This window comes from Sturnira hondurensis, unplaced genomic scaffold (genome assembly GCF_014824575.4).
Source record: "Sturnira hondurensis isolate 20B ecotype Veracruz unplaced genomic scaffold, ASM1482457v3 Scaffold0010128, whole genome shotgun sequence".
Taxonomy (NCBI): Eukaryota; Metazoa; Chordata; class Mammalia; order Chiroptera; family Phyllostomidae; genus Sturnira; species Sturnira hondurensis.
The window spans coordinates 34,652,556-34,676,525 of record NW_028082759.1 but is presented as its reverse complement, the minus strand read 5'-3'; the positions used below and the strand labels follow the sequence as shown (position 1 = coordinate 34,676,525).

General features: G+C 39.6%; 1 protein-coding gene across 1 annotated transcript in view; it reads right to left on the bottom strand.

Moving 5' to 3' along the window:
• The window catches only part of PREX2 (phosphatidylinositol-3,4,5-trisphosphate dependent Rac exchange factor 2), a 226,933-nt gene that overhangs the window by 160,356 nt on the left and 42,607 nt on the right, over positions 1–23,970 (bottom strand). Inside the window, exons 2-4 of the mRNA XM_037058677.1 lie at positions 5,166–5,237; positions 3,670–3,792; positions 1,064–1,168 (exon numbers count right to left, since the gene is read on the bottom strand). Of these exons, the coding sequence (XP_036914572.1) occupies positions 1,064–1,168; positions 3,670–3,792; positions 5,166–5,237 (300 nt within the window). The remainder of the gene's footprint in view (positions 1–1,063; positions 1,169–3,669; positions 3,793–5,165; positions 5,238–23,970) is intronic.

The window sequence follows — 23,970 nt, the reverse complement described above, 5'->3', positions numbered from 1 at the left end:
AAAGTTATAGCTCAATAAAAGATAAACACTACAGTTTAAAAATGGGCAAAAGATATGAAAAAGCATTTCACCAAAGAGAATATATGAACGCCTAATTAACACATGCAATCATGCTTAATATCATTGGTCATTAGAGAAATGCAAATAAAATCACCCTGAGATATAACTACATGCCCAGTGGCATGGCTACAATTGGAACTTACAACACCATGTGTTGGCAAAGATACAGAGACACTGCAGTCCTCATACACTGCTTGTGGACATGGCACAGCCACCTGGGTAGTTTCTTAAAAACTTAAACATAAACTTACTATGACCCAGCAATTCAACTCTTAGTATCTACTCAAGAGAATGAAAATATATGTCCACCCAAAGATTTGTACAATACATAGTGTTCATAAAAGCATTATTTGTAATAGCCCAAACTGAACTTTTCCTGACTTTTCTACACTAACAAATCTCTCTCCTAAATGAGCTTTCATAGGCAGCACCAGAAGGTCCACCATTATCACAGTCACTTGCTGACCCAATGTTCCTATCTGGCAGTGGGTAAACAAAATGGTACAGCCACCCAGTGAAATAGTATTCAGCAATAAATTTGAGTGGAATACTATTAAAAGGATGAATCTCAAAAACCTTTTACTCAGTAAAAGAAGCCAGGCACAAAAAAGTATTCTTTGTATGATTTCATTGATACAAAACCTCCAGAAAAGGCAAATCTCTAGAGACAGAAAGCAAATCAATGATTGGTGGGGGAGGAGATGGACTATCAACAGGAATGAAGGACTTTGGGAGGTAAATGCTCTAAAACTTGATCATGGGGACAGTTGTCCCACTCCACAATTTGCTCACTAGGAACCTGTCGGATTCACACGTAACACAGAAATCAACCAGGAGAGGGCTTTACCAGTGTGTCCCCACTACCGGCCTCTCCCAGCTCTCACGTCCTACATTAGTGAAGGAGCTGCCCCACAGCAGTTTCTGCCCCACACTGATGCTGTTCATTGGCACTCGGCTGGCCTATCGGCAAAGAGTAACACATGCTAACACATAACATTCTTACCAAAAGGAATGTCCGGATGGTTCTAATTTTGTTCAGTTCAAGAAGCAATTTTTGTGCCTTTTCATGGTTACTGCAATATTCGTCATAGATACGGAACTTGTCTTTCTGCAAATTCAAGTAAGAATGAATTAGAGTCATTTTATTAGCCACTTTGAAATATTAACCCGTGGGAGCTTATGAACCAACTTTATTAAGTGTTTACTATATTTTACAAGCTATATCATAGATATGTATATACATTTCTTTTCCCTGATCCATAAAGAATAGCATTTGAAAGAAGCTACACACATTAATTATCATCCAATACGATGTGTGCAACAAAAAGTAAATGAACCATGTGGACGCAACTTAGAGAAGAGAGAGTCCTCGGCTTTGCTGAGAGCACTGAATCACAGTTTGAAAGGGGAAGTAACAGCAGAGCACGGTCCAAAGACAGGGATCCATGATTCCCAGGCAGGGAGAGGGAAGAAAGTTTGTGAGGCACAGGGAAATGTGTGTGCCAGTTTCTACAGAACTCCAGAAACACAGTGCCCTGCAGCTCACAGGTGCCAAGCTGGGCCGTGCGTTTAAGACAAACACTGGAAAGCAGGAGAATATTCAGCAACAGGTGAATAAGGTAAGGAAACCACTGCATACGAAAGGTCATTTCAGAAAGATACAATGTTAGTTTATAAAATAAGAAAATGGTAGCTACGCTTCAATAGTTGTCATATTGTAAAGGATTTACAACTTTATGTAACTCCAAAATACAAAACTAGAAACAACTGGTGGAAATTGCAAGGGAGTGATGGCCAGTGACTGGCAGATTTGTGATTAATATAAAGATTTTTTAGCAATTAGAGCTGTCAATAAAAGTCATCAAGTAAAAAAAATAAATAAACAACTTTCACAGATACTGTAGAGAGGACACTTTCAAAATAGGAGGAATTTTGCCATTATGATCTCTCAGCTTTCCTCCAACTGTGAGATTTTTTCTAAATATTTATGGACAATATCTATCAGAGAAGTACCAATCAAGGAGGAAGACAGAAAGTGTATTGATCAAATATTAGAACAGGAGTGTGTCCCCTGAAATTATGGGGACATGCAGAAAGAAACACAGAGTGTATGTTATACAGCCAGTAGGAAATGTATTGAATTACTTATTTTAAGAGATGATGTGAGCCAGAATAAAACAAACTTAAGAAATAGTTTAGCTAAATACATGGATGACAGATTGATAGTGTGTTACAGAGGAAATGGATGTCAGGGTGGAAGATTCCCAAGCGCAGCCCTGAGCTAAGATAGCAACCACTCCAGCTGGCAGGACACTGGAATTCGCTCGTGGAAGCAAACAGTCTGGGATCAATGGACTAAACACGCCTGGCTTCCAGCCGTACCCAAGGAAAGTATAGTTCATTTTCCTCCACCCAAGGAGCCTCTCCCTTTAATATAATTATCTTTATGAAATATTTTCTGATTACAAAAGTAACAGATACAGAGACTGCTCACTACATACAGATATAGATTTAGAAATTACGTAGCTACCTTTATAAAAGACTAAGTAAAAATCCAAAATAAACAAAAATTGATATAAAATACTCTTACATATTTTTAATAAAACATTGTGTAGCATATTTTTAATCCTCACCAGAGGACATGCTTATTGATTTGAGGGGCGGGGGAGGAGAGAGAGGGAGGGGGAAAGAAACATCAATGTGAGAGAGAAACATCCATCGGTTGCCTCTCCACGTGCCCCAACTGGGGACCGAACATGAAACCCAGGCGTGTACCCTGACCAGGAATCAAACCTTCAACCCTTCTGTGGTTTACAGGATGACACTCCAACTAAATGAGCCACACTAGCCAGGGCTATTACCTTTTGATAAATATGGATTCGAATTATTATTCTGCAAATTAGCATCAGTGGAATGGTACAAATAGCACTTTTTTTTGAGATACATATTTTTTAGTTCTGAAAACAATTTTCATCATACAGGTGGCTTTTTACTTTGCAAATCAACTGCATAATTTTTTTCAGCTATTGTGCCCAAAGTGATAATAAAAATGACCATAGAAGTATGAGGTACAATGTGACATAGGTTAAGTACTGACTGGTTCTTCTGCACCGCTCAGCACGCCCTTCTGAGAACCCATCCTGGAGGAGAACCCAGACACAGACATACGTGTGCCTCGGGTGACTGGATGTGCTCACCCGGTGATTAAAAAGGGAACGTTCTGACTAATCAAAGGCTTCGCACGCCATTAAAGGAATAAGAATTTTCTGCCTCTAGAGAGAAATGCTCTATGTTTGAGAGAAACATAAAAATCCATTCATTATGAACAGCCTGAATATTCATTAGAATTCAAAGCTACAGAGGATGCGAAGACCTAACTTGTTGGGAAAAAGAAAAGGCTGTTTATTCTTCGCTGAATAAAATGGATGATGTGAGGCGCTGGCCCATTTGCTGGCTCCAAGTGGAAGATTTCATTGGCCTTAAAAGACCCCGAACTTTTGGTGTCGGATTTTACTTCTAATGCTGAATTCCCACATCCTACTCGGCCAAAAGCTAAACCTGCAAATGTAGTTGGAAAGAGCTTTTGAAATAAACAGAAATTGATCCTACAAAGTGAAGAAAGCAGGTTCCCACTTCTTGCTGAGCACTAGGTTCGGGATGTAAGCATTCTTCCACAACTTGTAAGAATTCCTTATGTACTGCAAGGATATCTTCAATGTTCGAGAACAGTATCTGTAAATAAATGAACGCGTCAGTAAGCGCAATAGTGAAGCAACTAAAAAAAAAAAAAGAAATCTATGCAAGCATAGTATTCTCTTCCAAGCTGAAAACTTCAGTGGATAGCTATCTATCCCTAATCCATTCCTTCCTCCCACCCAGAGGGCAGAGTACCAATTGTGTCTGGACATCCTCTCTATTCCCACACAGTGTTGAAAACCAGGACCTATTCCTGGCTCTCAGGAAAGCCTGAATGACTAAATCCAAGCACGGTGGTCCCACCCCATTAACAAGGATGGGCTGCAAGTAAAACAGGGCAGGCAGATTGACTGGCAGACTCTTTTATCCTAGGAAGGGCGTCCTGGAATGGACAGCCCTTTCTACCTCTGGAAAGGTGCCTTTGTGTGGACAGTTCTTGGATCATTTTGCAGTTGTGGGAAGAGCCAGTCCAGGGGCAAAGCTGATAAGCTGAATAGAACAGGCAAGAGCTAGAAAGAACCTCACAATCTTATTAACTTCCCTGAGTAACCAGTCCTGAACCTACTCTTCTGTCTGGAGCTCCTAATAGAGGAACCAAAGTATCTTCAAGTCAATTTGAGTAATAGGTGTCTTTTGCAACCACAAGCCTGCAAACTAAATGGTAGGAGAATTTAAAAGTTACTATTGAACTTACAGGGAAATAAAGTAAGGAGAGCCTATAAATTCCTCGGAAAATTTTTATTTTCAGTAAAGTAAAATAGCAGGTTAGCATCAAAAATAAGTATTAGTGATGATTTATGCAACCTAACTGAGTAACAATGACTATAGCGAAACTCATTTTCATTTCCCGTCCTTTTTCCCCAAAGCTCTTCAAAATCATCCTTCCCTGCAGTTTAAAAATAAACGCTTATACATTTGTTTCTGAGTTGCAGATACTATGCAGACTTTCTTTTCTGCACCAATGGACCATCCAAATCGTCGGTTCCTTGGTGATTAGAGGCCGGAAGCTGCATCTGCTCCCATCCCGTCTTCCTGAGCCACCTCCAGCAAGGGTCTCACACAGAGCTCATCGCCCGCCTCTCACAGACACTAAGGTTCTTGGTCTCGGGTTTATTTTCCTTTCTCTCTTCGAACTTTCTCAAACCACTGGCAAATAATAAACTTGCTACTATGTCTCCTACTCTATGTCTCCTACTCTATGTCTCCTACTCTACTCTATGTCTCTACTCTCCTACTCTATGTCTCCTACTCTACTCTATGTCTCCTACTCTAGGTTTCCTTTTTCTAATTTTCACCCACAGAAGTGAATGGCACAAGAACTTATACTGGGACTGAAGAAACCTCCTACAGATGAAATTTTAGCCAGGGAAAACCTGAGTCTGGGCTGAGGGCCGACTGTACCTACTCACCTTCACGGTTTCCTCTGACACATTTTTGTCAACTTTTGATGCTGCCCACTGGTTCATCCGGTGTAAGAATGCCTGCATGGAACAAGAAAAGATATTATAAACGTTACATTGGGTTAATAAAATAACTGTGTTGATCCAACTTCAATTAAATTCTTTACAAGAAACTAGAGTTTAAAACTCCAATAATTGTTGAATATAATAGTTTCATTGTAAACAGGGGACTCCTGATGCATTGCTGCCCCTACCTGGGAATTATATTTCTGTTATAGTTTTGGGCCACATGGGATCACATAAATGAATTAAATTTACCCACCGGAAGCTCAAAGTACTGGGGCAAACATTTGGAATCAGCTGCTTCCTAAACTTCTAAGTCTTAGGAAGCACAAAAGACCAACGTCTAATAAAAAAGTGGAATTTCTAATAAAAAACAAAAGGGCCAGAATTCTGAATTACCGCCTTCAGAACTGAGAGAGATTGAGAGGGAGACAGGGGAAGAAAATATAACTCCTCAAGAAGAGATGGAAGGATATCCCTGCCCTTTTTATCCCAACGCCCCCATGTTTTAGGGAGCCAGAATTTGCATTCCTGGGATCAGCTCAGACCTACGGTAGACCAGTAAGTTCATTCACGTTTCAAAGATCTGGACTTGTCTGGATGGTCATTGAGCTCTGACCCCTCGCTAAACAAGCTATTATTTTTGAAAAGGAAAAAAATAGAGTACAATGGGTTATTTATATTGGGCCTTAAAAGAAAAAGCTTAGAAAGGAAAGGAGAAGAGACTTTCCATCCAGCAAAGTTCATCTGTGACTCAAAATATTGTCTATTGACTAACCCCCAGGGTGAGTCCATTCTCTCCCTTGTCTGTCTTAAGGACTCTCCCCACTGCCTGCCAAGTCAGCGTGTAATGAGCAGGGCACAACTCCCCGGGGCACAGAGAAGCTCCAGAGAACTCTGGACGCTGTATCAAAGTCATGTACCCATTTCCGGCATAATAAGCATTTAGGAGATTAACAAAACCCAGGACTGGTCATAATGTTCCAAAATTATCACCCTCAAGAAATTGCCAGTAAGAGTATAAAATGGTGCATTTCTGAGAGCAACCTGACAACATATCTCAAGTTTTTACATGGGCATTCCCTTTAACTCAGCAAATTTAACTCTCTAGAAATGTATCCTAAAAAAATAGTCAGACAAGGGGTTTTTCAGTGTATTGATTTTACTGAAGTAGAAACATCAGAAAGAACATAAATGGATACCAATAAGGGATTCATCTGATTTATTTTCATACATTCATATTTTAGAACACATTGCAAAAGTATAGTAATACATGGAATGCTAAAAATGACATATACATATATGTGTGTGAAACAGTTGTCTCCAAGGTTTGGTGAAAAATTTACAAAGTGGCATACTTAACATGCATGTACATATGTACATGTGTACACATGCATATATACACATACATATGAGTATGTGTACTTATATACATGCGTGTAATGTCAGTATGCATGCATCCTGAGAGAAAATGTGTAGCATATATCAAAACACAAGCAGAGGTCACCTCCAGACAGTAGGAAAGTGACCTTCATGCACTTCCTTATTTTTAGACTATTTGACTGTGAGCACGTTATAACTTTTATAAAAAGAAAACAAGACTACTTGAAACAAAATAAATGAGCCACAAGTCCTAACTCCTAGCTTTAGCTTCAACACCATCTCTATTCCCTATTCAACCAATTCATGTCTCATGTTCCATAACAGCAAAGCTACATCAGTCCTAACAGCTTCAATAGAATAAAATAATTCAGCGTCAACAGAATAACGTAAAATGAGTAAGAACATATTGGATGTTACCTTAAATTCTTATTAAAAAAATCTGATACAATTTCTCGAACTGTTTTCAAAAATTACATTTACTTAGCAATGGAAACACAGGTTCTGGGTTTTCTAAGAGCCCATTTTAATTATTATTAGTGTGTTTAATTTCAGTTTTGTCTTTCTTAAATATTTTTCCACATACTCATCCCAAAAATGCTCTTTAGCTCTTTCCATTTAGTCTTAGAATAACATGGGTCATTCAGTTGCCTAGTTTACATTTCAGTATCGACCACACAGTAAACAGGTAACCTGGCACGCAAGCAAAACTCCAAGTCTAGATTCATAAATCTTTTCTTCATAAACTGAACTCAGTCACATCCTGAAACCAACAATTTAAACTAAGAAGGTAGTAAAAATGCAGCAAATATGAGTCAGAAGGGGGAATACAAACTAAGAAAGTAACTATATCTTTATCTGACTTGGTCTTCTTATCCTCTGACAATACGAAACTTTTTGCATAACTACAAATGAAAGGACACCAGGAACTTCAGAGCATTTCTGACCGAGCATCTATCTTTCCCAAGAGCCTCATTTTACACAACAATCAAGGCAGATTTTGAATAGTCTGCTGAGAGTACCAGCTTATAAAAACTGGCTGACATTTTTTACAAAATGTGTAAGTTTCCCTTGACAAATAACATTTTTTCTCACATATCTGTTTATACATTTTCTTTTTTAAATTTAATTATTGGTCAAGTACAGTTTTCTGTCATTTACTCCCAGCCCAGCCCACCCCCCAGTGCTCCCCACCTCCCTCCCATTTCCACCCCCCTTAGTTGTTCTCCATGTGTCCTTTACACTTGTTCCTGTGAATCCTTCCCCTTTTCCCCCGAAATTCCCTCCCCTCTCCCCTCTGGTCCCTGTCAGGCTGTTCTGTATTTCAGTGTCTTTGGTTATATTTTGCTTGCTTGTTTGTTTTGTTGTTTAGCTTCCTGTTAAAGGTGAGATCATATGGTATTTGTCTTTCACCGCCTGGCTTATTTCACTCAGCATAATGCTTTCCAGTCCTTTGCAACAGCATGGATGGAACTGGAAGGATAAATAACATTTTGTGAACCCTCCTTCACCAGCCAGTATCTGAGGAGCCCATTTAGACGTTGGTGGTTAGGGCCTTCGGTCTTTCTCACAGCGTAGAGAAAGCATGAATACCCTGGTCACAAAGCCATGGGAGGGGGTAACATGCTGTTTATGTCGGCATTCAGTCATCCTCACCAGTCCAGAATTTCATCAGAATCAGATCTTCTTCATTTTAATACAAATATATTGAAAATAAGTACTGGGAAAAATAAGTAATGGAAAACAGCTTCTAATGCCAGTCATTCTCAAACTTTTTATTGTGTATAAGATTTGGGAAGTTTCTTCCAAATGCAGGTTCCCTGGCCTATCCCCAGGTTGTCTGATCCCACAGACTGGTTTAGGACCCCGAAATCTGCATTTTAAGCAAGCCCCCTTGAATGAAAATCAGCATTCTGATGCAGTTGGTCTACAGACCACATGGTTTATGACCACTCCTTTGTTCTTCCAAAGTCTGAAAAAAACAGACTTTGAGAAACAAATGAAAAAAAAATGAGTTTATTATTTCACCGTGACTTTCAACTCTGTCTAATTCTATGTACAACATCATCCACTCACCCAGCCACTTGGGATTGCTAATACTCCACCAGAAGACGCTCCCCTCCCCTCCCCCAATAATGAAAAACAGTCTGGGAGTTAACAGGTCTTAATAATCTCTGAAGACTGGGCAGATACAGAGACTGGTGAGCCAGTTAAGAGAGACTAAGTCACGTTTGGAAACAGCGGGGCTGGCAGGCGCCCCTCCGGGTACCTTTCAGCTGTCAGGCGTGTCAGCACGCGCTCCCACGCCAGCACTCCCCTGGTATGACTCTGTCCGATGTATCCCGGAGCGCATCACGGCGGCCCTTTTCCTGCTCAGAGAGTAAGACTCTTCGACTTGCTCTAAGTATTGTTTTCCTCCTCTCATGTGTTTGGTAAAATATGCCAAATGTTGTATATTAATTAAAGTTTAAGAAAGCAAAAAAAGTCAAATTTGCTACCAAGGAATCAAAAAAAGGAAGAAAACTCATTATTAAGATACAACAAGGAGATGACAGCAATTCCCTTCCCTTTGTCTGTCCACTTGGGTCACTGACAGCTCAGGGTACACCTGCTAATCTCCCAGTTCAGTGTACTCAGTGATCCCTCTCAACTCATTTTTGTCCTTTGTATTTTTTTCATTTGTCAGGCACACAGAGTAGATCTCTCCAAAGTCCCACAGATTTTAAGTGTCTATACTTTTAATTCTAGGTATCTGATGCCAATTGGAATTTCATAATATTATACAGGTAGTAAACCNTTGGGAAGTTTCTTCCAAATGCAGGTTCCCTGGCCTATCCCCAGGTTGTCTGATCCCACAGACTGGTTTAGGACCCCGAAATCTGCATTTTAAGCAAGCCCCCTTGAATGAAAATCAGCATTCTGATGCAGTTGGTCTACAGACCACATGGTTTATGACCACTCCTTTGTTCTTCCAAAGTCTGAAAAAAACAGACTTTGAGAAACAAATGAAAAAAAAATGAGTTTATTATTTCACCGTGACTTTCAACTCTGTCTAATTCTATGTACAACATCATCCACTCACCCAGCCACTTGGGATTGCTAATACTCCACCAGAAGACGCTCCCCTCCCCTCCCCCAATAATGAAAAACAGTCTGGGAGTTAACAGGTCTTAATAATCTCTGAAGACTGGGCAGATACAGAGACTGGTGAGCCAGTTAAGAGAGACTAAGTCACGTTTGGAAACAGCGGGGCTGGCAGGCGCCCCTCCGGGTACCTTTCAGCTGTCAGGCGTGTCAGCACGCGCTCCCACGCCAGCACTCCCCTGGTATGACTCTGTCCGATGTATCCCGGAGCGCATCACGGCGGCCCTTTTCCTGCTCAGAGAGTAAGACTCTTCTACTTGCTCTATGTATTGTTTTCCTCCTCTCATGTGTTTGGTAAAATATGCCAAAAGCTGAATATTAATTAAAGTTTAAGAAAGCAAAAAAAAAGTCAAATTTGCTACCAAGGAATCAAAAAAAGGAAGAAAACTCATTACAACGAGGAGATACAACGAGGAGATGACAGCAATCCCCCTCCCCTTGTCTGTCCACTTGGGTCACTGACAGCTCAAATTTGCTACCAAGGAATCAAAAAAAGGAAGAAAACTCATTACAACGAGGAGATACAACGAGGAGATGACAGCAATCCCCCTCCCCTTGTCTGTCCACTTGGGTCACTGACAGCTCAGGGTACACCTGCTAATCTCCCAGTTCAGTGTACTCAGTGATCCCTCTCAACTCATTTTTGTCCTTTGTATTTTTTTCGTTTGTCAGGCACACAGAGTAGATCTCTCCAAAGTCCCACAGATTTTAAATGTCTATACTTTTAATTCTAGGTATCTGATGCCAATTGGAATTTCATAATATTATACAGGTAGTAAACCTTATTACCCCTATAAATATTCTACATTCAGAAAAATAAAATAATCATCTTAAAATGTGGCCATTTATTATAGATAGAGATAGGTAAATCTTATATATAAAGGTTAAAAAAGGAAAAAAATTAAGAGGGGTCACACTATTGCAGGAAATTGTATACTCGTTTTGTGAAAATAAATGGAAAAAATAAGGGTAAATATTTTCCTTTTAACTCTTGAACTTAAAACAATATTAACACATCAAAATTCTTTAGAACGTTGTCTCATTGTGTCTTCCTGAAAGAAAAACAAAGCCCTATTAAATGAAAAAGACTTATCATTTGGGTTTGTCTTGAACGACTGGTTGGTAATGCTACCATTTGGCTGGAGGTGTGAGAAGCATAATGTGCTCTGGCAATGGTGAGTTTGAGATGTGTACTGGACACCAATGTAGAGATCTCAAATAGGGAGTTAACCGTACCAGTCTGAGGAGAGAGCAGAACTAAAGGCAGAGATGAGGATCATTGGCACAAATACATAATACAGGGAAAGTGAACATAAACAGAGAAGACAACTGGCCCCAGGCCATTGGAGGGAGAATACGGATGGAGAGGAGCAAGGCCCCAGGACAGAACCTTGGGGCACCCCACCCCTTAGGGGTCCAGCAGAAGAAGAGAAACCAAAGGAGCCAAAAAGGTAGGAGTAAACTCAGAATGTGGTATCATAAAAGCCAACAGTAGAGAGGGATTCCCAAAAGAGGGAGTGGCCAACTGCTTCAACAGTTCTGAGAAATCAAGTATCTCATAAACACATACATGACTTGACAACACAGAGGTCAGTGACCGGTGATTCTGCCCAGAACAGTTCCTGAGGGAATGGGTAGAGAGCAAAATGGAGGGTGTGAAAATGGAGCCATTGCCACAGAAAGGTTTTTTTAACTCAAATAATACTATCTCAAGTCATCCCTCACATCACAAATTATGTTCCTTTAATACAGCTTCAGTGAAGCTTCTGGAACCTCTCCAGTCTTCTGGATCTCAGCCTTCCCTGAACATCTATTGATATCCATTTTTTCAGTAGGAATGTTTCCCTTAACATGAAAAAAATGAAAAGACACACATATCATGGTGCTAATATTAATCTGTCAACTTAACTACATATTAACAATGAACTATTAGAAAAAAAATCAGCAATATTTATGCTATGAGCCAGGCGTTGTTCTTGGCAGTGGTTCTTAAGCATCTCAGGATTCTTTTATGCTTTTAAAAATTATGGAGAACCACACAGAGCTTTTATTTATGTATATTACATCTATCAATGTTTAACATATTAGAAATTAAAACTGAGAAAAATTAATATTTATACCCAATAAATTAATTTATAAACTTATTAAAAACCTATTATAAACCCATTATATGTTAACTGTATATGATATACATAATTCTTATGATATATTCTTATGAAAAATAGATACCTTTTTCTAAAATAATTTAGTGAGAAGTATAATACCGTTTCATATAATTACAAATTTTTCTAACATCTACATTAATAAAAAATAGCTGAATTCTGGCCTGGCTGGTGTGGCTCAGTGGATTGGGTGCTGGCCTGTGAATCAAAGGGTCACCAGTTTGATTCCCAGTGAGGGCACATGCCTGAGTTGCAGGCCAGGTCCCCAGTGGGGGACACGTGAGAAGCAACCACACATTGATGTTTCTCTCCCTTTCATTCTCCCTCTCTAAAAATAAATAATTAAATAAAATATTTTTAAAGATCATTGAATTCTCATGTGTGTTTTAATTTGTTGTGATTTGTTGTTTGGGAGCATATACTTCTAATGATAGTTGGAAAAGGGGTAATGTTTTCATTGCTATAACATTTTCAGATATTTGTGGATATTCTTCTGTAATAAACACCAAACCTAAGTAAGTTGTAGTTCCTTAAAAGCTAGCAATGAAATAGAATCTCAAACAGTATCAGTGAATTTTTCGTACTCTGATCCATTAAAACACATTGATCTATCTTGCAATTTGAAGGAATCTTTTATCAATGTGTGGTTTTGCAAACTTTTCCCCAGCGATGAACTAAGAGTTATGCAAATATTTGAAATATTGACCTATTTCATTATACATGATAAAAAAATCCACATCCCATTAGTTAATATGAGTTCCCAACTCATCAGGAAAATCTTTATTAGAAAATTGTCAAGCTCATGGTCATAGACATAAATTCTCCAAAATTATAAATCCACTTGCAAGCCTGAATGTATCACCATCAACAAATACTTTCCGTTGTTTTCCTTCCAGTGACAGGCTCACTTCATTTTCTTTTGAGAAAATATCTGCAAGATACCTCACTGCCCTGAAACCACAGTTTGCCTCACAGCTGTTACTTCAAGTCAATAAGATGTTCCATAGCAACTCAACCGCACAAATCCTTTCCCTGGACACAACTGTTACACCTGAATAAGCAGCAGAAGTACTTAGGTGTACTTCCCACTTCATCACGAATAATAATAAGAATCCAAATGCCCAAGAGCCAAGATGAAATAAAATGAGTTATTTTTACAGCTTAATCAAAACCATCCTTAAGTAACACTGGCCTCCTCCCCCCACACCTCATGACCATGAGCGTATGACAGTGTATGACAATGAAGTGTACAGTGACCACCAGACAGTATGGTGCCATGCCTTGATTCACACTAAAGCAGCAACAGCGTTACACACTCACTTTTTCACCATTAGTGCAAATGTCAATGCAGAAAAAACAAGGAAATACAGTTCAGCATTATACCAAACTATAAATATATTTCAAATAGTCCATAATTTCTGATAGCATTTCAGATCAAGGTATGTTTCAGGGTATCACTTAGTGATCTTTGTGGGATAAGATGAATTTCTAAAAGGCAGTTCAGGAGCATACATGAACATACATGTAAAACACTTTCCTTAATAAGATGCCTGGCAAATTGCTGTATTTTTAGTACTATACAAATATTTACACAGAGAGGCCAGTAGGCTATTGTGTCTCCAATATAATACTTCATTCAGATTGTGCTGCTCAGGAATTTACATTTGGTATCAGATAACAAAAAACACAGCACAATGAAAGAGAAGGCTAAGCGGGCAGTAGAAAGCACGTAACATAGATAATATTCTCAAGCACAAATTTTTCTCTGGCACAGGAAACTGGTCATTTCCCGAATTCAAAATGCAGAACACTATTCCTGTTGAAGTCGGTATTCAAGAATTCAGTTCCCATGAAAAGGAAACGTAAGCAGTGGGGGAGGAAAAGTATGTAAAGCTAGAAAACGGCACAGAGAAATGAATCGAGGACGCCAACATGAGGATTCGAAGATTTGTCTCTTCCTGGATCCACTGCCCTCTTTCTTCTCACACATTTTTCACACTGTGCAACCCCATGAGAGAGAGAAAAAAGATTTCCAAATTTGCTTCATGATACATACTTGTTTCAACTAATAAAAAGAACTTTTTATTAAGAATTTATACATCTGCATTATTGTTTCTTTAAAACCTGACTTCTGAAATGGTCCACTCTTATCCTCAAAGCACATACAACTTTTCTGTCAACACCTTACTCCCCTTCTGACTCAGCATATTGCCGTCTCTTTTCTCATGCCCAAATATTCAGTATTCTATCCAACCCTGAGCCTGTAGTTTTGTTTCTTTTCCTTTTCATTGTATTCGAACTCTGTTCCTAACAGGAAGTCATGTGTAGTAATGAAAACAATGCTGGGCTCACACAGACAAATAGATCAATGCAACGGAACAGAGTCCACAAAACATCCTGAATAAGAAAGAACTTAGTATTTAAAACAGGTGGTACTTTAAGTGAGGAAAGAATGCACAGGTGTTGAGACAATACGCAGCTGAGTTCATAGACTTTGGAAAAATATAAGACAAGAATGTGAAGTGGTTAAGAGCTTCAAGCCCTCTGCAGCCAGTGTGCCTAGGCTCAAATCCCAACCCTGCCAATGACTAGACATGGGACACCACAGAAGTTACTGCCACTCTGAGGCACAGTCTCCATTTTGTCAAATGAGAGGAATGTGATATCTGCTATTGCAGCCTTGTTCTAAAAATTAAATAAATAAATATATGTAAAGCAACCGGCACATCAAGGACTAACATACACTGTTTGCTATGATTACTACTTTTTTCAATTTTCTTTAACATCACCAAATACACTTGCTAGATGTTACTTCTACTGAACAACTGCACACTTCATTTCTGAAGGAAGACCTGCAAGGAGGAGAATCATTCTTTTTTGCAACATCCAGTTATAGTCAATGCATTAGTAAGAGGTATAGGTATTGTGTATGTATACATATGTAAAATTTTTGAAACTGCTTTTAAGCCATTTATAATTTTTACTTATAAGATTCTTTGTAAAATTATATCAACAATCTTCAAGAAGGCAAGTATCTGAAAGCATTTGCTTATACATTCAGGAAATATGAGAGAAAATAAATTAACTCAATTGCAAATCTGGGGTAAGAATTATTATTGACAATTCTATTGTTTCAAAAACTCAGAAGAAAATAAAATGTGAGATATAAATATTTCTACACACTTCATAAATCAAATAGAAACCAGCAAAATTCTATTAATGAGTTCATTTCCATGAATATTGGCTTGCAGCTCTGTCAACAGATGAATATTCATGAGGTAAGCTGGGTGCAGGTAAAGAAGAAAACTTGCCTTCCAGAAAAAAAAAGCTATGATAACTAAAAAGTATTTCATGCATGTCTTCTGCCTGGGTCATGTGAAATAAACAAAAAAAAGCTAATGTTCAAACTTTGAGTTTTATTATATAATCACAAAGAGTCAACAGATTTGCTCAATTTCTGAAAAATGACAATATCCCCTAATATCAAAAGGTCTTGGTATCAGAGGACCTGCATCAGCCCAAGTCCTCCCAATAAGCCGCTTTTGAGGGGCTTGTGTGTGAAATTGTCCCTGGGCTGAGTACAGATAACTAACATGGTTTAGGGCAATTATTTGCAAGGCTTAGAGCTTGAAAATGCAAGTAATATAAAGGATAAACTGAATGGTAAACTAAAACCTACTCAGAACTAGGCCCAGTGTTTTGGGGTCAGGGGTCTGGAATCCCTAAGCACCTCAGCAAGCAGACTTCAGAGAGCAGAGAGAGTATTCAGTATTCACGAAGATAGGAGCATATGGTACAGTGTCATGGAGGTGAAAGTGGCCCCAATAAATGCTACTCGAGAGGAAATGAGGAGAAGAAAGAAAGTGGCATCTAACAGAATAATTGTTATTGTCACAGCCTCCTCCAAAAGCAGTGGGATTGAGGTTCCACACCAGACCTGAAAGTGAACTGGAATAAAATCCAGAATAAGGTAGAATCCCAGTTTTATAATGCAATGTGGAAGCAGATTCTAGTCAGCCTGAAGCTCTCTCATCCCAGAATGCTCCATTCAGGACAGCAAAATAACGGCAGATGCGGCCTCCCAGGTGGCTAGGGATCCTCTTCCTTTTCCAGCTTGGTTGGAACTGCCTCTGGGGCACCTGGGAGGCTGAGGAGACAGAGCTCAGAGGCCCAGCAAACTGTGAGTGAGCTGCCTCCCCCACGTCAACTGTAAAACGGCACATTCTGATCGAAGGATAATGGCAAGAACTGGACTTCAGACTTCCACATTCAACACTGTATCCTGCTGAATGGAGAGTGGGCATCCCATTGGAAACTAATGTCTATGTCCTGAAGAATCAGCATGACCTTACTTCTTGTCCCCAGATGGAAAAGAACAAAACCCTCATAGTCCCTGTCATGGTCAATGAGATGAAAGATAGTCACCCCGTGCCTGGCTCTGCTGTAGGCACTAAGCAGATACTGATGAACAGGCCAATTCTTACAGAGTAGACATACTAAAGATAAACCACGAGACACAATTTCAAATTCAATTTCAGGTGGTGGTGAGTAGACATACTAAAGATAAACCACGAGACACAATTTCAAATTCAATTTCAGGTGGTGGTGAGTATGGTGGAGAACCATGAAACAGGCTAATGGGAAGAGTGATGACCTGACCGCTGGGGAAGAATTCTCTGAAGAGGAGTGATTTAAAGAGAGGCCTTGGGGAGCTGAGAGGGTGAGCATGGAATTATCTGGGCAGGAAGAGTACGCAGAAACAACAGCAGGTACAAATGAAACAGGGGTGACCCAAAGGCAGGACCCAGTGGACAAAGGGGGTTAAGGGAGGAGGAGAGGCTCAGAGACGTGCTTGGCATAAAGGGGCCTATCACAGAGGGGTCACGGCAAGGACTTGGGATTTTATTCCCAGGATGATGGGAAGGCCTGGAAGAGCTGTAAGCAGAGGGCCAGGTGTAAAGTTCACTATGGCTATTGTGTGGAGGACCGACTATGAAGAAGCCCAACTGGGTTTCCTCAGCTGAGGTGAGGAGAAGTGGTCAGAATCTGAGCATGTGTTGAAGCAGTTGCTGACAGGACTTACTGATGTACTGACATAGGTTCTGAGAGAAAGCCAAGGTTGCCTGTTACCTTTTTGGCCTGAACACTAAGTAAACACTGGTGCCATTTACTGGCTTGGGACAGGGCTGGAGGAAACACGAGAGTGCTCATCCTGTCAAGGTGCACACGTAAGTGACGGGACAAATGCAGTTGACATGGGTAGAGGGCGGAAAGAAATAGCTGACAGCTAATGTTAGGCAACATTGGCTCATAAACTATTAAAAATTAAAAGCATTTAAGGGCACATTTTTCAGATGATGATTTTTCCACAATAAACACGAGGGCAAAGAGGCAAGACACCAAAGAGATGAGGACATTAAAAGAGCAATGAAGGTACTGGTGACGGGGTCCACCTCCTGTTAAGGTCATGGTCCTGAAATGCTCACCTTCCAGTACTCGACTTCCCTTGTGTTCTTCCTACTCCACGCCTGTGTCCTTGCTGTGCCTGTGCCTAGAGGCCCTTCCTCCACTCCCAACTTGGTCCACTTCCACTCCTTGACAGTCACTCAGGTGTCCTCTTCTCCCTGCCTGTAGCCCTGCACAGGGCTGGCTTCCAGAGTGCCCTGGATGCCTCCTCGTGGTTGCACCTCTCCACCACCTGCTTGTTTTGCATGTACGCACTCCTTCCCCCCAACAGCCTGAAGCTCCCTGAGGACAAACATGATAGTTTTAACTATCTCCGTCCTCAAAACAACTAGCCAGTGCTGTGCACATAATAAGAATTCAATGTTTGATGAATGAATAATAAAATCTGAGTGCAAGTTAAGATTAAGGGCTGTTTGCGCTTTAGGGGCCAAAAATAGCAACACATTATACAGAAGTAGAAGGAGCAGAGAACAAAACTAGAGGGCTAAGCAAGAGAAGACAGTGTAGGACCTTACTGGCCATTACGAGGACTTTGACTCTTACTCATAACGAAGGGTTTTGAGAAGTGTTATGACTTGGCTCATGTTTTTTAAAAAATAAACATAGTAGTGTATTGATAACAGAAAATGGGATTCAAGCTCAGAAGCAGAAAGAGGAATTAGGGAGTCACTGTGTCCTCATCAGGTAAAACGGATCTCATTAATATCCACCTCCATAATGAGAAACCTTTTATACACACAAAGATGCACACACACACAAACAACCTCAATTAATAAACACTTATCCAAAGTATCCTCATTTTCATTTCTCAAAATTATTTAAAATGGAAGTTAAGGAATAGCTGCACAGCTATTTCTTCTGTTTTATGTTCCTCTTTGTCATCGAAATATTCCCTTCTGTTCTGCTGACTGAATTAGGGAAGCCATGAAAAATATTACTAGTAAATAGTGTCAACAATTGCTTTCCCACTATGTGATATTTCATTAAATTAAGAATAAACGTGATGTGGCCATTCCTACTTTATAGCGACTTTTTTATTCCAAAGTAATGTCAAGTAATAAAGACTTCCCAGAGTCACAAGTCCATACTTGAGCATATATTAGTTCAGAAATGAGAAACATAATACATATATTTATATAGGGATTGCTAAGGTTTAAGAGAAATATCAAACATTATTTAAATCAAGAAATTACTTACATCAATACCTACACTAAGTAGAATGTTTCATGTAAATTGACACAGTCCTTTTATCAGGGGCAGGAAATATAAACGACTGTGAATTTTCAATACAGCTTCAGTCGGTAAGCACAAGCACCGCTGATTTGATGTTTGTTCACTAAATAGTTAAGTTAATGACAGCAGGTATGAATGAATGGATGTGAGATAACTACTCGTCGCCAGATGACCAGAAAAGGCAAGAAAGACAACTACAGAATAACTAAGGTTTCTGTTCAAATTTCCTATTTCTATTATAGTCACAGCAAAGTGATAGAGTTCATTTTTTTTCACCAGCTATAGAAATTATCTCAATTACTGCTTCAATAATCCTGTGAAGTTAGGTGTGATCTTAGCTCCATTTCACCAATGGGGAAACTGGGCCTAGAAGAAGTAGAGTTAGTCCTCATCATGATCCATAGGTTCTTGCAAATTTAAAGGAAACCATGTTTGATTTGACCATAGGCTAATTGACAGAAACAAGGGTTAAGTTCCTAAGGCACACTTTTTATCACAAAAACAGTACCAAACTTCTAAATGAAGACCCAAACACTTCCCAAATATTAAACAGGGAAACGAATTTGAGCTAGATATACAGTTAAGAAAAATGTATAAAAACAAGTAATAATAACTTTCCAACCTGCTTCTTCCACGTCAGGGTCACGAGGCCTGTCCCGGCAGCTGAGGGTGCAAGGCAGGACCCACCATGAACAAGATACCCTTCCATCCCAGGACTCTCGCACCCACCCACACTCCCCAAGACTGGGGCAATGAAGACACCCAATTGACTTCACATGCACATCTCTGGGGTGTGGGAGGAGCCTGGAGGACCAGGAGAGAACACGCACGGATGTAGGGAGGTGCAAACCCCACAGAGATCATTTTTTGGCCCAGGAATCAATTTTTTTCATCAATGTTATAACAAAGCAACATTAAACAAAAGGACATTATTGGAGGACTTGCTGTGACCTCTCCAAGGTCAAACAGCCAAGAAATGAAGGAGCCGGGATTCAATCCCTGCTATACTCAGCACTTAGCATGCTAACCACTGATTGGATGACTAGGTCCATACTCCCTCATAGGTAAATTAGAATAGTCAGGTCAAGAGACCTCATGGAGAGGCTGAAATAAAGCAAAATTACACTCAGTTTCTAAATTTAATTTCCAAAGCTCCTATCCCTGCCTCGGAAAGGATATCACTGTTTTCATATATTTTAGCAGAGAAATTAAATAAGTCTCTTCTGTTTGATTGCACTGACTTTTTTCCTAACTGAATAAAAAACACAGAATTTGAATAACCTTGTATTTCTGTAACAGAATATTGCTTATAGAAGAAAATTCTCCAGAAACCCTTTCCTCTTATTCTAATTACAGCATGTAAGTTAAGAAGACCACATTAAAGAATACAATACAATTGAGTACCTACTTTCAGTTAACAAGTTCCAGCTGATACCAGGGACAGGCAAAGGGCTTTGTGGTTACACACCATTCACTAGTTTGACTTGGCAAAAGTGTCGTCATCTGAATGATCTTTTGCTATTTGGGAAATTTAGAAACTTAAAGGGTCACTTTCTTTTCATCAGAAATTACTGTATGAAGAAACTACTACTTAGAGGAATACAAGGGGACTTATAAGGTTTTTAGGAAATAGGATATATCCCAAACCCTGAAATAGCTTTCAGATATCTTAAAGAACAATGTACTAACGAATTAAAAGTAGCATAAAAGTCTCTGCTGAAGCTGACCTATAGAGTTAATAATAACAATTATACTAAGCACTCATTCTCCAGAGAGTTCACTGTTCTCCGCATGATGTTAAAACATGAATTCCTTAACCAGCACATGTTCCCTAACTATCATAGGCCCTAACTCAAAAGCCATATAACTACATTTAACTGTTGCAGACCGCTCTGCCTGGTTTTAGGAATTGTAACTCTACCCCCTGTGGCTAGGGCGAGGGATGACCTCTGGAGGTCTCCTCTGGGAGCCGCAGGAGACAAAACTTGTCTCTGGTAGCAAATGCTGCCTCAGTTTCATCTCCCTGCCCCCAAAGCTTGGTCCAAAGTCAATGACGGGTAAGACCCCTCACAGTGAGGGGTAACCTAAGCCAGACTCGATCACTTGGGAGGCCTTCATGGAAGGACTCGGGGGCTGCAACAAGGAGCAATGGACTCTCGCCTCCCCCCCTTTGACATAGCCCAAGTCCCCATGTTCTCTGGGAGAAGCATTTCCTGGCTCTAATCCCCTTAAACCTGAATACCTGATGGGGAGGGGTGCAGCTCCTTGCCTTGCTAGAGCCTGTCCTGGGGAAAAATCTGACTTCCTGATAAACCTGTGAAATCTGCTCTGCTAAGAGTGCTTTCATTCATATGTTAAGGGTTCAAGAAAGAAACCCTAAAACTCTGTTCCTGACAGACTGTGAAGCCCCCAGATTTCTTTGAAATGTTATTTACTGTTTGATCCTTGCCGCCCTGTATTCCTGTGTATTAGAACCCAATAAAAGCCCTGGAGGTGGGGGCTCGAGGCCTTTTTCTCCTCGGAGGAACTGGCCACTGCTCACTTCTCCTCCCTAAGCAGAAACACCATCATGTCTCAGTCATATTCACTTTCATCGTGGCTTACGGGGGGACTCGCAAGGAAGTCGTCCCCACATTTAACCAGTTATCAAACTATATTTACTACTTTTCTCAAACTAAAGGATCAAAAAACTCTTTTCTACCATGCAACTAGCATTATGATTTTAAATGCATTGGTGACATTTTCCAAATCTCTTAAAATTAGGAAGTACCACACACACTTTAAATAGAATGGATTTGGATGAGGTAAAGACCTATCTAAGAATATTCTCAACTTCCTAAGTTCAACACCTATCACAAATACATCACCAAGAAGCACACATATTCCAGTAAGTTCATGTATCACCAAGAGGACACTGAATGCTTCCACTAGGACAAAGAGCCACTGGGACAGCTTTATGAAGAAAATTAGTCTCTTCTCTATGCATTTTAAGTGAATATTTTAAAAAGCTTTACACAGAACTTCTGTGTTTCAGTTGGGATATAGAAAGTTTCAAGACACCATTGCTTCCACTCTAACAAGCAGGACAAAATAGATAAGTGACAAAAACTGTGATTTTTCAGAGAGCTGATGATGTGAAAAATCTAAATGAAATAAATCCCAGACAGTGGCGATCCTTTCATAAGTGAGAAATGACCAGGTATGCTACCCACCAACCTAGAGGAGCTATAGACGGAATATGAATGTTACAGATCAGGTTACAGAGAAATTAGCTCAACTTCTAAAGAACTTTAAAGACTACATCTGAAATTAAAATCCCAAGAAGTCCCTGCCACAGGCCAGGTTCACATGCACCAGCCAACTCTTTCCCACAAGGCGTCACCAAGTGCTCAATGTGCTGAAGGGCAGTGTGCTAAAGACTGCAGACCAAAGCAAGAAAGCTGAGAAAGATGCCCAAGGGAGCCCATGAGGGCTCTCCCAGTGCAAGGCAAGGACCCACTAAAAATTGAGGACCACACATTAAGAACTGAGGTTAAACACCTCAGCTCTCATGAAGTGTGTGCTGTAGCACCTTCAGAATGTTGGGCTCAGGGAAGCAAGACGGAAAGAGAACCCTTGAAGGGCAGGAAGCCAGGCGTGCTAAGGAGAAACTAAGAAAACAACTCAGGAACACAAAAAGTTGCTTGGAGAGAAGGCGATGAGGCTGTAAAACATAAAGAAAACTCTGCATCCTCGGGGCTCCAAACCATGTAAAAAAGTCAGCCCTGTTCCCATATTCAAAATGTTTGAAGCCAGTGGTGAACAAATGAGTGGAAGGTAAAACTTCTTTGAAAACTACTTAATAAAAGCTTAAAATAATATCATTTACAATTGCATCGAGTTATCAGATAATTATCTTGGTAATGATAATTATTTCTTAGTAATGATCTAAAGAAAGAAGAGAAAAATCTCTACACTGAAAATTACAAAACACTCCTGAAAGATATAGAGAAGATCTGAATAAATGGAGATGTGCCATGTTCATGGGTTGGAAGGCTCCAAACTTAGAAGATATCACTACTCCCAACATCGATCTATAGATTTATCACAAACTCAATCAACATATCAGGAGGGTCTTTGAAAAAATTGACAGTTGTCTCTGAATTTTTATATGGAAAGGCAAAAGAGAATTAACAAAACAATCTCAAAAAAAACAGACCAGTTAAAAAAACTTATAAACACGGATTTCAAGATTTACCATAAAGCTACAGTAGTCAAATCAAGGGTTCATGGGTATAGGACGGACAAATCTGTGAAACACGAGAGAGCACATAAATAACTTCAAATACACAGGGGAATTGATTTTTTTACTAATATGCCAATTGGATTCAATGGAAAAAGAAATTTTATTAATGGATGTTGGCAGAAGAACTGTACATCCATCTGGAATAAACAAAACAAACCACATCTGCTACTTCCTTCTTTATATAAAAATCATAGTTTACCACAGACCTTAATGCATAAGATAGAAATACAGAACTTGGAGAAAAAAAAATATATAATCTTGGGAGAGGCAAATATTTCTAGGACCAAAAAAAGTAATAATTACAAAAGAAAATTGTAAAGTAGCTTTTACCATGACAAAAAACTTTTGCTCCTATCAAAACATCATTAATTAAGGAAATAAATAGTCAAGACACAGATTGGGAAAAATATCTGTAATACATCTGTCTGACATGGAGTCCTTTGTAGAATATATAATAAGGGATACATACAAATCAATAATACAAATAAAAAACTCAATTTTTAAATGGGTAAAAATTCAAACACAAAGAAGATACAAATTATATAAATAAGCACATGCAAGGGTACTTCAGATAATTAATTACCAGGAAAGGGCAAATTAGAATGATAATAAGAGACCACTAACTAAATGCCATGAATTACAATTATGAAGACTCAGAATCCCACCTGTTGACAGGGACGTGAGACTGGAACTCTCACGCATTGCTAGTGAGACGTAAACTAGTAAGTATAGCCACTTGGAAAAACAGTTTTTGGTCTAAACATTCTTTTTTTTAAGATTTTATTTATTTTAAATGTTTTTAAACGGGTAAAAACTTAAACACAAAGAAGACACAGCTTAGAGAGCGGGGAAGGGAGGGAGAAAGAGGAGAAAAATATCAAGGTGTGATTGCCTCTCATGCTCCCCCTACTGGGGACCTGGTCTGCAACCCAGGCGTGTGCCCTGACTGGGAATTGAACAGGTGACCCGTTGGCATTCAGGCCAGCACACCAGCTCAATCCACTGAGCCACACCAGCTGGGGCTAAACTTTCAGGGGAAAAAATCTTCTGTTTCAATTTTTTATTTCAATTTTTTATTTAT